Genomic DNA, 15,978 nt, shown 5'->3' with positions numbered 1-15,978 from the left:
AATTTATTAAATCCCATTGCTATAGACTGGGCTTTTATATCTGGATAAAAAAGAGTTAAGAACTGAGTAGCACATTACCAAAAATACAAACATTATATTTCATTCAGTATGTAACTTCCTGTGAAAATCATAACTTAACCAAAACTTTACCTTCAAGCTCATTAAAACATCTTTACTGGACTAAAACTCACTCTTCAATATTGTCAAAAATATTATCTAAGTTCCAGAGCCAACAATTAACTTTTCATGTGAAATAAAGAAACATCAGAATAATCCCTTTGCAGGGATTGTTTGGTGTTTAGAGTAACACCAAAGAAAAAAGTCCATTTTCACTTTTAAAATCAGTGGGTTTTACAAAGGCATGAACATAGATACAGGCATAAAATTCCAACTTCTAGACAATGAAACTTCAGACACATTCAGTAAATTCCTCTTTCCTCCCAGCTGTCTTATGTAAGCAGGTATTGTAACACCCCATTAGTGGATCAGGGATAGCTATATAAAGACACATATGAAAACGTGAATCATATTTCAAGGCTACAATGGACCTTGGTTTATAAAGTTTAACTCCTTCATTGTTAGAGTGACACTGAGGTCTGAAGAAGGGAAACAGCTTATCCACATTGGCATCATTGGCAGTGGCAGACTGACCAGCACAAATCAGGTTTTCTCAAACTGAATGTACCTGATAAAATTTGGCTATGAATAATGAAAATAATAATTTTGGGGTACTTAAAATACAGGTATCTGGGCCTTATCTTTAGAGATTCAAATTGGGTGGAGCTGGGAAGGTACCCAGAATTTACTGTTGATGATACTACAGCTGATCTGAGAACTACACTCGAAGAAACACTATGCAAATTCTTTAAGACTTAGCAATTTCCAAAATAAAATGTGAAGTAGTGTGAGAATTTCAAATCATAGCTTTAAAGACATTGTTTTTCTCCCCATTGCTTCTCAGATATTCATGTGTTCATGGCAAACACACAATCAACAAAAGTCAAAGTCTGTTGACTGTCCAGGCATGACTTTGAATGTCACAAGGAGCCCCTGCAAAGGGTTGGAAATATGAGCCTCTGGCCATTTTCTCATGTTACAAAATTATCTAGCTAATGTATTTCTAAGGCAGTAAGAAGAATATTTCATTCCAGGAAATATCTGAAACAGCACAATTGCTTAAACTACTAGTGTTTTATTTTTAATACAAATAAAATTTTCACATTTATAGAGATTTGCTTTTCAATTATGTAGTTACTTATTTATTCAATGAACATTTCCTGAATATCTACCAACCAAGCCTTTAGTCAACATCTGCTGCATCATAAATGTCTTCAAAATGTCTCCCAAAACAGACTTGATAATTAATTGGAAAATGAAACTGGAAGTTATGAGGATTAGGTGCACAGTTTTATTACCTTATGCAGCAGTATTTATAATTACAACAAAGCATACAAAAATGCTTTATATTAATATAATACTAAAGAAGTTCAATGCTTATAAATATTTTAATGGGCTTCTGAATTAAAGAAAATTTACTTAGGTACAATAACAAAGCAGTAATTGGAATCATAGTTAACTCCAACAGAAAATAAACTTCATAGGTTATGATTTATAGGAAGCCCACTAATTCAATTATAATGACAGTCTTGTGTTTTACATTTAGCCTTATATGCTCCTTTATGAATTCTCTACAAAGCATATATGAAGCTTGAATGAAGCAGGTCCCAAATTTTATTTAACCTTGATGAAATGTGACAGATTACTGATTTAACTCAATTGAGTGTATGGGATTATCATGTCTAAATCAAAGATGACCCCAATAATTTACCATTATGCTTTTGAGTATGTACTCATATCCTGTCATTTCAGATTATTTTGACTTATTTGTTGTTTCTCTATCTTGTTCTAAAAAGGATTTAAGGCTCTTATTTCAAATTAAGGTTTGCTTTTCAGACTTTTTCTGATGAAAGAAATAGTTGGATCTCCATCAATAGATTCACAGTTGACAGACCAAGTTCTGTCCGTGGCATTACTTTATTTTCTGGAGGGCACTGCAAAGGATTCCAATTTCACCTACAAAGAAAAACACCCTCAAAATGGGCCACTCATATAATAAACAAACACTCTTCAAGTATCCACAGTGCAAAGCACTGGGGGATAAGTGGGCTTCTTGGATAAGCTGGATACCACCCCAACTTTCAAGGAGCTTTCATTATGGCATAAGTACTTGCATGTTTTAGAAAATGCCAGAGCCATTAATGTAATCAGCATCCCTTTTCCATAGGTCACTTCCCAGGGAAGGACTTAACAGGTCTCTCCCCAGGCAGATTATTAGCCGTTCCATTCCTCCTTTACATTACCATCTACAGATGCTTCAGGAAGCAAAATCATTGAACCTAACAGTATGGTTCACACAAAACCCAAGTGTCAGAATCACCTGAGGTCTATAAACTCCCAAAAGTTATCACAGATTTGGTAAATTTAGCCTTGGCTATGACTCAAAGCTATTAATTTTTAGCTAGCTCTTCATTTGATTCTGATGCACATTCAAATTTTAGAATCCATGATTTAAACACATAACTCAATTTAGATGGCAAGATCACTGGATGAAGATGTGAGGCAGCCTTCCATTTATGCCATGTTCTCACATACTAAGTAAATGAGAATGGAAAGGAGAATATTTTAAACATAAAGAACTGTATGGGCAAGGGTTAGGAGTCAGGAAAGAGCATGAGAACTAAAAATTGATCACTGTTGCTGGAAGAGAATGTGAAGGGCTAGAGAGATAATTAGGTGATAAATGAAGTAACCCTGTGACATTCTTAAAAGCAATTATTATAATATTCTCATTATGAAGGAAGAGTGGAAGTCCAACAGATGAGCCACTGGACAGCTTATAAAGTGGATAGAACCAGGCAGAGTGATACCAACTGGACACTTTGCGTGGAAGGGATGGAGAGGTGAAGGAGAAAAAGGAACATGGCGGTGACAGGCTAAGTGTGGAAAGGTAGAATGATGGTGGGAGGTAGAGTGGAATCTAGGAAGGTCAAAGGAAAAAGGACACAAAGGTAATTCCTATCTTTTTGTCAAGTTCTTCTCCATCAGTGAACCCATGGCTTAAATGGAGATGCTTTTCTCCTTAATTAAATATTTCAATAAATTTCTTATTTTTCCTATGGCAATGGTAAGGAAACACAGTCTTCTATTACTGAGAAACAGAGTGGCCTTGTAAGGTGTAAATTACTTACTGTTAATGGAATCAGCCAAAATCTTAAGCTGCTGGGTATTGTCCAAGACCTCAATCCTTTGGGTGTATGGGTCATAGCGAACTGAGAAGGGCCGAGGGATTGTGGCAGCAAAGTTCCTAAAACCAAAACCACAGGCTTGAGTGAAGGGCACCATTTGGAGAAAGGTAATCTTAAGAGAATTCTCAGTGACATTTTACTTCTCTTTTAGGGATACGGACACCTCCCTAGAACACGGTCTTCAACAGCCAGTGCTGAGGAGGGGAATGGAGTTTTAGTGAGTCTTCTTGGGAAGCCTTCTTGTGTGTATGTGTATGTACAAACATGTATATACACATATTTAGTCACTTAGCTCCAAGAAGACAGAGGTAGCTTACAGTGAAAGCACTGAATACAATAAAGCCACAAACTCCTATTATTAAATAAAATCAAGAGTGAGTAAAATCTAGCTAAAGAATGCTATATAGAGAGAAAAAAAAACCTCTGAAATGCTTGACAGTCAATGCAGAGGTAAATAGCTCTCAAGTGGTGAAGAAAGCACCTTCTATATACCAAGAACTATGTTAAGTTCTAACTGCCCAATGTTCTTTACAAATATCCTTCTTATTTAAGCTTCACAAAAACCTTAGGAGAAAGGCACCATTACTATACCCATTTTATGGATGAGGAAACAGGCTTGGGAAGGATATGTGACTACTAAGGCAATACTGTCAGTAAGTTAACTAACTGGGAAGGAACCCAGGCAGTCTGACTCTGGCCTGGACCCTTTGCTTTCCTGTCTTCCCAATACCTTACTCCTGGATCTGGGAGAAATCCACCATGAGGGCCTCTTTGAGAGACATCATGCAATACCAATAACAAGATGTTCCAGAGTAATCACAAATTTCTAAGTTGGCCTCTGGTGAACATATAAGCTGCTGTACTGAAAATACAGTGTTACAGGAGACAGTAGGGACCTCCAAGTTTGGCAAGAGTGGCTCCCCAAGTTCCAAGTCAAGTTGCCTAGGCTGAAACCCTGCCTCTGTCTATTACAGCCCTTGTGACCGTGGGCACAGGGGACCACTCTTCTGTACCCCAATTTCCTCTGTAAAATCGGGGCAAGAGTAATAGCTGCCCCAGGGGGTTGCAGCAAGTGCTGTTATACTATGGAGTAAGTGTCCCATGAGTGTTAGTTGCTACCTTTAATGAAGAACAAATGGCCAAGTATATATTTCCACCTCTTCTTCTCTGAAAAGAGCTGTCTCAGCCCGGCTAGTGGCATGAGCCATGTGTTACACATCTGTGATTTTGCCTGCTCTGCACCTCTTCCTCCTTCTTCCCATAAAGCAGCTCATTTTTTGCTTTGGTGATTTACTCCTACCCTACTAGGTGTGTATCAGTCCAGAAGTCAGTATTTGGTGCCAGCCATCCCCTGGTGAAGAGGTAGCATGTGAACCCTGCTCAGCCAATCACATCTCTGCCTACAATTTGAATCTTGAAATTCCAAGTGGTTAGAATTGGTTGCTCTTGGCTGGGATGCTCTGAGAGAATCCAAAGGGATGCACAGATTCCTTGTTTTGAAGCCTGTCCTTTAGCATTCTCTTTGACTCTCTGAACCACTTCTCAGCAGAATGGAGTTTTCATGGTTGCTTCCCTTGAGGCCTTGGTACTGACAGGCCTGTGTCCTGGCAAGCTCTTCCCTGCTGGTCTGGGACTGATCACATGCTGATTAGAGAGCTGTCTCCAGGAGGGCCCATCCAAATATTATCTTGGTATGACAGGGTGCTCATCAGCACTGCCTCTAAGCCCCAATGCCTGGGTCCAAACCTTCGGCCTTGGAGGAAGAGGAGGATGGTGCTGGAAGGAGTCTAGGCTTCCAGTTTAGGAGAGAACTAAGAAAGCAGAGCAGGAAGGACTTGAGAGCTCTGGACAGAGCTGGAGACATAGTCATTTTAGGCCAAACCAAGTAGATTTGTGGGCCAGCATTTTACCTTTAATTATCTAAAGATAGAAGTAGACATAATTTAAGGAATATCTATTTTAAAAGAAAGAAACTTAGTCCTCTTTAAGGTCTCTTTATTCCAAAGGGTTCTTAAACAAATGTTAGCTGGACCTGTCTTGTCCCACAATCTTACCTTGCAAATGTAAGGTAAGTGAATGAGCTGTCAAAGGGATAATTTTTACCTTTCTTTGTGAGGGGCCTGGGGAGAATAGAATTTGGATTTAGAAAGGAAGAACTAAGATGTGTGTTCATTTATGTCTTTGAGTTTCTCCCTCATGTCTCTCTTTTCTCCCTAAGTGTGGATTTCTTTGAGAAGTCATTAATTCTACCACCACTCCCCACCATTCCTCTGACCTCTCAGAGTCCATAGATAGGGTTGAAAGCTAACATACCCAGCTTCATAGACTTCCAAAGGCCTGTATGTCCCATGCCTGTCATCCATCACTGATAAGATTTTTTTAAGTGGTAACATACAATGAGTATTAGGATATCCATGTCCAGGTTGACCCTCTGCCCAGTCTGTCCTGCTTGGGTGCAGGAACTGTGCACTCAGAGGGCCAATAGTCTCAGAGTCCCAGCACCGCTCCATGAGCCTCTTGCTGAATTGCCTCTGAGATTAATGCCTTCACCAATTATTTATTGAGTGCTTACTCTGTGTCAGGTATTATTCCAGGGTCCGGAGGAAAAACAGAAAATAGAAAGAAAAAAATTTCTACCCTCATAGAGCTTACCTTATGTAATATATTACAAGTTAATAAGTATTACAGAAGCACTGTAATACTTGGCAGGGATGAGTAGAAGTAAGTTGGTTAGAGAAAGACATACAGAGATTAAATTTGGGTAAAGATACAAAGGAGGAAGCACGTTTTGTAGGTGTTTGGGAGAAGGAAGTGAAGAAAGGACTTCCTAGGTTATAAGACTTCTTTGATTTTGTGGGGAGACTTCTGTGGCCTCTCTGTATGCAGGAGGGTTCAGTGTCTGGACTTGGTGGTTGTGTTGAACAGGGACCAGGTGGCAGGGGTGTGTGCAAAGGTCAGCACGCCCAACTTTCCAACAGAGAACAGAAGAAAAAGAGGCAGGGTGGAGAACATGGGAGAGAAACTGTCTATGGTACAAAGTTGCTGTAGGCATTGGAGTCCACTCTCCTGGCCAACCACCCACAGATGAGTGCCACCAGTCAGGAGGCCCCCAGAGCTAGTAGCTCACCTTTGTCACCACCTCACCTTACTTTCTCCTTGGCATCATGAAAACTCTCCGCCACATAATACAGGGGCTGGAACTCTGTGACAGTGTACTTTTGGATGGCTGTCTTCTCCAGCTCCAAGGGAAGGAGCTTTGGCTTGTCTGATAAGCAGTACTGTAGGCCCCAAGTGACAAGTTATTATGACTGTTAAATAAGGATCAGTATTCCCTACTGCATCCCAGAGGCCATTTGTGCCCCTTCTCTCATCTCACCCCGATTCCTTCTACATCACAGCCCAAATGCAGCGAGCCAAATTACTTTGCACATACTAGGTTCTACCCTTCATAGCTCATCTAAAACCTACAGCCAAGGGAGAAAGGAGTAATTCATTCCAATTACTTTCAAGTAAGATGGTCAACAGATGATGTGGGAGCCAACCACACTTTCTGGCATGTGTTTGCATACTCACAAGGCTACATGCATAGGTCAGTCTTGGAGTCAGGAGGCCCTTTCTCCCCAGAGATACGTGTACTTGCAATTCCATTTCTATCTGTAACACCCACAGCCATAATCAAATCATAGCTGCTAAGGTACCAGTCACTGGAGAATGAGTACCCAGGTTGCATGTCAAAATGGATACAAATAGGGTTTCAACAATATCGAAAGCACAATAATGGTTTTCTGTACCCACCACTTTTAAATCCATCCTTGGTTCCTGTTAAGGTCATACCTGTAATTCACCAAAGGATGACAGGAGCCCAGCACCATATGCCTTTATGGAGTCTCCTTGTTTGCAGAGCCCAAACTCCACAGTAAACCAGTAAATCTGGAATGGAAAGTCACTATGAGAGCACACTGTGATGGTTAATTTTATGTGTCACCTTGAATGAATGAAGGGATACCTGGATAGCTAGTAAAGCATTATTTTGGGGTGTGTCTATGAGGGTGTTTCTGGAGGGGATTGGCATTGAGCCAGTGGAATGAGTGGGGAAGATCTTTCCTCAATGTGGGTGGGAACCACCCAATGGGTTGGAATCCCAGATGGAAGAAAAAGGCAGAGGAAAGCCACATTCATATTCTATCTCTCTTAGAACCAGGATACCCTGTTTCTCCTGCCCTTGGACATCAGAACTCCAGGCTCTCTGGCCTTTGGACTCTGGGACTCGCACCTCATCACCACCCAGGGGTTCTCAGGCCTTTGGTCTCAGACTGAGAGTTATATCATCAACTTCCATGGTTCTGAGGCTTTTGAACTTTGAATAATCTATGCCACTGACTTTTCAAGTTCTCCAGCTTGCAGCCAGCATATTGTGGGACCTCTCAGCCTCGATAACTGTGTAAGCCAGTTTCCCTAATAAGTCCCCTCTCAGATTTCCCTCTCTCTCTTTATCTCTCTCTCTATATCTCACTGGTTCTTTTTCTCTGGAGATCCTTGACTAGTACACATCCCAAAGAAGGAGAAGGCAGCAACTGCCCCAGTGCCACGGATAGGATTGCCCAGGTAGGAGCCTGTGCAGGTTTGTTCTCTAAATCAGCATGACCTGTGATCATGTCTCTGTGTCCTGTGTCTCACTCTATCTGGTTCCCTGTTGAATCAAATGTTGGCTGAATGTAAAGAGTGATGGAAAATATCGGGTGGTACTAAGAAGCCCCAAAAGGAGACCCCCAACAATTTGTTCTCCATATGACAGGAACTCTTCTATCTCTTTTGTTTTTTCTCTGTGGTGTCAACTAGACGGAGATGTTCCTCAGATGCTCTGAAGCTAGTAGAGCTCATCAGGCACAACAGTGGGAGGTAGCAGATTAGGTAGTGATAGAATCAATGAGGAGAATATCCCATCATCTATGCTAAAACTTCGGGGTGTTTCTGGAGTCAACTATTGCATTTATCTCCCCAAATAACCAAGTATTTTTCTTTCAATAACCCACAGTCCAATATGTCCTAGAGAGTTGGCCTGAAAAAAAGAATATGGGAGTTCTGGGACTAAGAGGAACCCAGAGCTCAGTTAGCTGCTAGAGACAGTCACAGTTTTGGAGAATTAGGGTAGGTTATTAGTTACATCTGTTTATTGGACTAGAAAATGTTAAACCTGGGAGGGCTGTCAGAGCTCAGTCAGTCTGACCTCCTCACATACTGGTGAGGAGTCTTCAGCCCAGGAAGGTAAGGCAACATGCATGTAGTTACACAGCAAATTAAGGGCAGCAAGAATCCAGAACTGTTCCCTAACCAACCAGTAACATTTTTTCAATCAGTAACAATTTTTTAGAGAAGTCGAATTAGTGATAAGTCCTTTTAATATTGTTATGGTAGATAACATGATGCTTTGAGTTCCAAATTTATTTTCTTTGTAGAAATGAGAAATTCCATCCAGCTCTGTAGCTTCTTTGAAAGCCGCTCCTTGTATCTCTGAAGCCTCTGGCATTTAAAAACCCATGTTCACAAAAATTTAAATAATTAAATTTAAATAGTTAAATTTTTAGTTGCTTTTGAGATGGGCAAGATATGAGCTATTGCATCTCATTTTTAGAGATGAAGAAGAAAAAGCCACTTATCCAGGGCCTAAAAGCAGCTGTCAGTGAGAAAATAACCTTCTGGGATTTTTTAGCCTTTCTGACAGAACGAGTTCATAAGCTTCTAAACTGATATATCTTAATAATAGATTTGCACTCATTGGCAGTCCATAACTCAATTATAAATGTTTATTTTTCAACTTCCAGGACAGGCAATGTGGCTAGTGGCTGGGGTGGGATGTAGCAAAATTAGAAATGAGTATGAAGGAAGGAAATCACCTGCTATGCAGAATTGCTGCTTCTATAGCCCCAGTGGACAAGTGTCATCAAATATACTCAGGAGAGGAAAGTGTTCAGCAATAAGGGGAAAGCCCACCCCCGTTTCTCCCTCGTATCTGAGAAAGAAAAAATCCTAATGCATGCTCTGGTGTGAAATAGAGATGTAAACATTCCCTCTTCAAAGTTCTGGATCCAGATTACTTCATATACACACTTTATGCCAAAGGTTTTCAAGGGCTCCTGTTATAGCCTGTTGGTGGGTTCAAGATACTGCTTAAAATTTAAGAGATGTAAACATCTGCAGGTAGATGATTTCATAATCAAATTATTAAGGAGGAATCGATCAAAATGTGAAGTTCCACTTGTGCAAATGTAATCCACCACATTCTGATTTTTTTTCCCCAGATAACCTGGCTTCCAGGGGAGTAGCAAAGCTTCAAAGACCTGAGGGCCATAGCCTATAGCACTCCCACCGTCCACCCAGGGAGAGAAGGGACTTACTGTAGCAAGCTTTTCAATGTACTCATCAGGTGCACCCAGAGAGGCAAGGCCAATTTCCTGTAATTGGGGGAAAACAGAGTCACTGGAGTAGCTGGTGTCTGGCCGTCTTTAACATTCACCCACAGAACCAACCTGGTACTTGGCCATAAAAAGGTGATGGGTGGCCAGATGCCTTCAGAACGGCCCACATGGACCCTGAGTGTGGTGTCAAGTCTTTCCTGCCCACATGTTATAGAGTCACAGATCTCCAGGGCTGGGGGACCCTTTCACCCTCACTTGGTCCTTTGTTTTCACTTTATAAGTGAGGAAACTGAGACACAGAGAAGGGAAGTGACTTGCTCATGGTCACAGGGTCGGTTAGTATCTAAAGCTTCTTCTCTTGACTCCAGCTCAGTGATTATTCATCAGCAGAACATTCCTGGAGTGTCAAATGAGTCTTAATCATGTACCCTGGAAACCTCACAGGAGAACTGCAGATAAGGGGTGACATCAGTCCAGGCATACATATAACTGGAGAGTCTAACATGTCATCGATTAATTCTCACTCAGCTTCTGTTGCAGAATTCCTCTATTGGTCTCTTTGTCTCTTTTACAGCACTTACTGCAGCCTGCCTTGTGTGTATGTGTCTTTCTTACTGTATACATTAATGCATTCTTGAAATATTTATTAAGTTCATTCAATGTGCCAGGCAGTGTATAAAATCAGTAAAGGCATCTTGTGAATTTTAGTGGAGACAGACAATAAATAATGAACATATACATAACTATGGTAGAAGAATACAAGTTCTTTGGAAAGAAGAAACAAAAGGAGAAATAAACAAGAGGGACTAAGAGCTCCAAGGGATTGAAGGGAGCCTTCGATTTTAAATAGGGTTCCAGGGTAAGAATCATTGAGAAGGTGATATTTGTGCACAGACTTGAAGGAAGTGGGGTTGTTGGTTATACTGACATCTGAGGGAAGAACACTGTAGGCCAAGCATATAGCCAGTGCAAAAGCTTGCATTTCTTTCCCAAGAAAAGGAAGTGTTGTTTGGGTCAAGAAACAGGGAGGAACCAATGTGGCTAGAGCAGAATTAGTGAGGGGGCAGTGGCAGGTGATATCAAAGAGGGGTCCAAAGCCAGATCATGTAGAATATTTTTAGACATCTTAGGGCTTGAGCTTTTCCTTTCAGTGAAACAGGAGCCATTGCATGGTAATGAGCAGATAGAAGGTCATGATCTCACTTGTGTTATCAAGTACTCCTTCTGGCTGCTATGTGAGAATAGATGGTAGAAGTTGAGGGTAGAGGCAGGACACCAGGAGACTGGAGGGTAGACAGGGAACCAGGAGACTGAAGGGGTTGAGGGTAGACAGGACACCAGGAGACTGGAGAGGTTAAGGGTAGACAGGACACCAGGAGACTAGAGATGTGGAGGGTAGACAGGACACCAGGAGACTGGAGATGTGGAGGGTAGACAGGACACCAGGAGACTGGATGACAGGTAGACAGGTCACCAGGAGACTGGAGAGGCTGAGTATAGACAGGACACCAGGAGACTTGAGAGGTGGAGGGTAAACAGGACATCAGGAGACTGGAGAGGTGGATGGTAAACAGGACACCAGGAGACTGGAGAGGCTGAGTGTAGATGGGACACCAGGACACTGGAGAGGTTGAGGGTAAATGGGACACCAGGAGACTGGAGGAGGCCAGGGTAGAGACCACTAGACGGGGCCAATGAGGAGGCTACTGTAGTCACCAGGATGAGAAATGATAGTGGCTGAGACCAAGTTGGTAGCAGTAGACATAACTGAAATGGTCAGACTCTACACATATTTTGAAGGTAGAACACACAGGATTTTCTGGAAGATTCGTTGTGGGGTTAAGAGAGAAAGGAGCTGGTAATGTCCCAAAGTGCTTATGGTTTGATCAGCTAGAAGGGTGGAGTTCCTGTGAACTGATAGAGAAAAAGCTGTCCTGGAGAAGGTTTGAGAAGGAAGATCCATAACTCAGTTTTGGACAGGATGATAGAGATTTCTGATAGACATCCAAGGGGAGAAGTTGAATAGGCAGTTCAATATGTAAGTCTGAATTTTGGGATGGAAGTCTTGGCTGGAGATATAAATGTGTCCATCATCAGAGTAGAGATGGTATTTAAAGCAATGGAATTGAGTGAGATCACCAGAGGAGTAGGTGTAGACAGAGATGAAGACTATGATTAGACTCACTTTGAAGCAAGAAGCTACATGGTCTGTATCTCTGTATCACTCCCTGGGCCAAGTCCAGAGCCTGGTTCGGATTAGGCTTATAAAATGCTTTCTGATTTAGAGTGAATCAAATTCAAATTCTTAGCCTGGATCTGCTCTCCTGACCCTCAGCCATCTCCAATCCATCCACCCGCCCAGACATACCACAGTCTCAATTCACCTAGAAACCACTGATAAATCCAAGACCAAAATGACGCCTTGTTCTCTTAGTCACTATTCTTTGTGAGCCTAGAGCTTGCCTACAACAAGGGGCCCAACATCCCTGTGCTTCAGTTCCACTCCATCCTGTACTGTAGTGGGAAGCAAGTCCCGCCTCTGTTTAAGAAGGAATGTTCTCAGGAAACTTTCAACACGTCTCGCTGCCTTGGGACCATCCAGATCAAAATTGGAACCATGTGACACTGATGCCCCAGGAGCTCCTGTTTGTTGACTTGAGTAACCATCCACTCTTCTGTGGGGTTCCCCAAGTGGAAATGGCTTAAGAAGGACTGCCATTTAGCCTCTGACTTCATAAACTAGCTTCTAGTGGTAAGAATAAAAGTTTCCTATTCTTCAAGGAAAAACTGATTGTTTTGGGGCCATAGTAACAAATCCAGATTTTAAACTGTCCCAAGCAATCAAAGATATCTTGGCAGCCTAACCACACTTCTGAATGTCATTGGTGATGCTTCTACAGTTAAAGTTCAACTAATCCCTAAACACTCCCACTTCCAAAAGTCCAACAATCTTTGAACTCCATAATTCCTCAAACCTCACATAAAAGTAATTTTTCCTTTTGCTTAGAGAGGCTGCATCTTACAAGTATAGTTTTCCCTCACTTAGCAAGCAATAAATTCCAGTTTTTTGTTTGTTTGTTTCAAATATTTACTGGTAGCTTCTTTATTTGACCGTGGGAATGTTTATTTCTTCCAGCTAAGGGAAAATGCCCATTAAATTCACACATGATCCCATTATTCTGAAATCCCAATACTTGGCTCAGCATTTGCTCATAGGTCATTCCATTTGATCCTCATGCTTCTTTGTGAGGAAGCTGGCTGGTGGAGAGGGCTTTTGACTGATCCATATTTATTAAAAAGGTGGCACAGGGTGGCTGATAATGTAACCCCAGGTCATACAACTGGTTAGTGGCAGGGTTGGAGCCTCGGTACATCAGAACACCATTTAACCTTCTCATGATCCCAGCTACCAAACCGTGGTCTTAGGCTGCCTCTCAGTGCCTGGAGAGAATTAGTAGAATTATTTTACTCGGCCCAAAACTTTCTTTTTTGGCCAGGTGTGGTGACTCTTGCCTGTAATCTTCTCACTTTGGGAGGCTGAGGTGGGAGGATTGAGGCCAAGAGTTTGAGGTCAGCCTGGGCAACATAGTGAGACTCTGTCTCTACAAAAATTAAAAAATTCAGCCAGGCATGAAAGCACGTGCTTGTAGTCCCAGTCACTCAGGAGGCTGAGGTGAGAGGACTGCTTGAGCCCAGAAGACGGAGGCTGCAGTGAACCATGATTACCCCACTGCACTCTAATCCAGCCTGGGTCACAGAGTGAGACCCTGCCATAAAAAAAAAAAAAAAAAAAAAGCTTTTTTTTTTTTGAGCTTGTTAACCATTGTGAAAGATGAATGAAATTCTAGGTTGCAGGGTTGCAGCTTTGATGATGGTGATAAGATATTCAGCTCATTTTTATTTCTTTGTTAACTGTAAGTCAGGGTTTCAGCATTGAATTCTTGGCAAATGTCATCTCACTTAATTCAAACATATACACAAATAACTGCCTGACAAGGCAGAAAGTTACAATGGCCCTGAAAAGGTGAGGGGAATGCACTAAGAGATTAGAAGAAGGTGAGGTAGTTCCTGCATGGGCATCAGGGAGGCTTTCATGGATGAAAGGCTCTAGCAGGAAAAATGAGATTAGCACACTGAAGAACATACATATGATTCAGAGGATGAGTGATGCACCAACACCATGCTTGATCTCCGAAATGGGTATTTAGCTTCCCAGAACCACACACCCATTTCAGGTGGGATCATAGAACTGTACCTGGTTTCCACTCTTGCAGAGGGCATGAGGGCCCCTCCCTGGGCTCAACTCATTTGAGAAATTCAGGTCACAGACCTATAATTAGAAGGCTAAAAAATCCATTCCTTACCTGGGAAAACTGGGCAAAGCTGCGATCTGAAAACAAGGGCACATGTCCCAACAGCTCATGGCAGATGTCACTGAAAGACAGAAAGCACAGAGAGCTTGGAGGGGAGGAGGTTTAAGCCAAGCCAGACTCAGTCTTTCCAAGTGAGGAATGGGCAGAAAGAATGGAAATAACTCTTTTAGGCTTATGATCTCTCTCCCAGGAATAACTGATATGCAGAGGTTGGGATCAGAAAAGGCAAGGTACAAGATAAAAAGATGAAAAGGAAGGAAAAATAAGAGACAGGTACAGAGCAGGGCACAGCAGCCAAGGGTCTTAGGAGTATGCCCAGTGGGGTACAGGGCAGAAGAGCTAATATTTCTGTGCACATGCTCCCATATACCTAAGCAAGTTATGAGTCATGAACACTTCTCATCCTGTCTTCTCCCTGGTATTGACTTCCCTGGGCAGATACAATATGCTCAGCTATTCCACTGGGAACTAAAACAAAAACAGTGCTGCTCTTCTCTTAGTCTGGAGGTGGACAGCAGTGAGGGAAGAAAACCTACCTTTACTTAATATTTTATGTGCTATGTCCATTTGGAACAGGTCTTTTTGGATTTGTAGCAATGAACTTTATGGGCAAGGAAAAATAATTTTGGATGTTCTACTGAATTTTTTGTAAGTTGCATAAGTTTTATCAGACTAAGGGGATAACTAAACACCCAAGTAAGAAGCATAATGGCTGCCATTCTCTACCTCTACCCAATACACAATCTAGGCAAAGAAAGATAAGAGTAATCTAGATGTATTCTTAGGAGGTATTGAGATAGCTTGTCTGCCACTTGTTCCTGTTCTCATTTGCAACTTCATAGCTTTGACTTTGGAACTTGATTGGGATCTCTCATTCTCACTGCCAAGGGAGTTCTGAGTTATTGGATTACAGGATGCCCAAATCTCTAATCAGTCTGGTCTATCTACTTGGATGGAGGAAATCTCCAGAATAGATGAGTTGTTTTTAGTACTACCAGCAAACAGTCTAGACAACTAGTCCTGTGGACCAGCCAGTAATGAACCCAAATCTCATTCTTAACAGCAGGAAAAGATGGTGCTCATTGTGCCTGGCAACTAGTAGCTGGAGGACAGTACTCACGGTTCGGGGGTGTACATGGGCTTGGATCCATGTCTGATGTACTGTGTGCAGTGGAAGACTCGGAAGGCCAGGCCACCCAAGAAATCCCGAGAGGAAAGCAGGCCAGCCACAGGTCGGAGGCGGAAACCAGTGCAAGCTGGGATGCAAAGAAGAAAGAAAACTCAAAGCTCTTCACCACTGAGCCAGAGGCACTAGGAGACCTTCAGGTAGTGGAGTAGCACACATAACTGCCCAGGGACATAGGCTTTGATGCTAGGCAAACTTGGCTTCAGATGTCTGCCTTGCTGCTTTCTAGCTAGGTGATCTGATCAAGTAAATTCACATTTCTGAGCCTGTTTCCTCATCTGCATAATGTAGATAGATACCTCTTAGAGATGTTCAAAGAATAAAAAGAGCTAATGAATATAAAGTACTTAGCACAGAGTCTAGCACATTGGAAACATGCAATAAATTTAGCTTTCATAACCATTTGTTAGGGTGGAACAATTATTCCCTACTTCTCCTGCTTCTAGAGTGAAAAGGGAATTTGTACCGCATTTCCCAGAAGGTAAGAGTATGGATAGAGTGCTTCCAGCTTCTGTCCTGCACCTCACACAGTCCACCCCATGAGTAGCAGTGACCTGTCTAACTGGAGTATTTGGGAAGAAAATATGAATATTATCAATTTAACTCTTTCTGTACTGCTCTTTCTCTTTTGATTGCTCAGAGGACCTCATTCCAGTCTGCTCTTGGCCATGCAATGGACTGTGGTGCATGAATTGCCA

The 15,978-nt window shown here is 42.0% G+C and overlaps 1 protein-coding gene across 1 annotated transcript in view; it reads right to left on the bottom strand.

Annotated features, from left to right (window-relative positions):
* Positions 1-1,176: 1,176 nt before the first annotated feature.
* The window catches only part of PAH (phenylalanine hydroxylase), a 72,204-nt gene continuing 57,402 nt past the window's right edge, over positions 1,177-15,978 (bottom strand). Inside the window, exons 7-13 of the mRNA XM_033220869.1 lie at positions 15,215-15,350; positions 14,086-14,155; positions 9,701-9,757; positions 7,140-7,235; positions 6,450-6,583; positions 3,249-3,364; positions 1,177-2,073 (exon numbers count right to left, since the gene is read on the bottom strand). Of these exons, the coding sequence (XP_033076760.1) occupies positions 2,030-2,073; positions 3,249-3,364; positions 6,450-6,583; positions 7,140-7,235; positions 9,701-9,757; positions 14,086-14,155; positions 15,215-15,350 (653 nt within the window). The 3' untranslated portion in view covers positions 1,177-2,029. The remainder of the gene's footprint in view (positions 2,074-3,248; positions 3,365-6,449; positions 6,584-7,139; positions 7,236-9,700; positions 9,758-14,085; positions 14,156-15,214; positions 15,351-15,978) is intronic.

Source organism: Trachypithecus francoisi, unplaced genomic scaffold, assembly GCF_009764315.1.
Source record: "Trachypithecus francoisi isolate TF-2019V2 unplaced genomic scaffold, Tfra_2.0 Lachesis_group11, whole genome shotgun sequence".
Classification (NCBI taxonomy): Eukaryota; Metazoa; Chordata; class Mammalia; order Primates; family Cercopithecidae; genus Trachypithecus; species Trachypithecus francoisi.
Note: the sequence above shows the minus strand (reverse complement) of the source record. Positions and strands in the feature narration are given on the sequence as shown.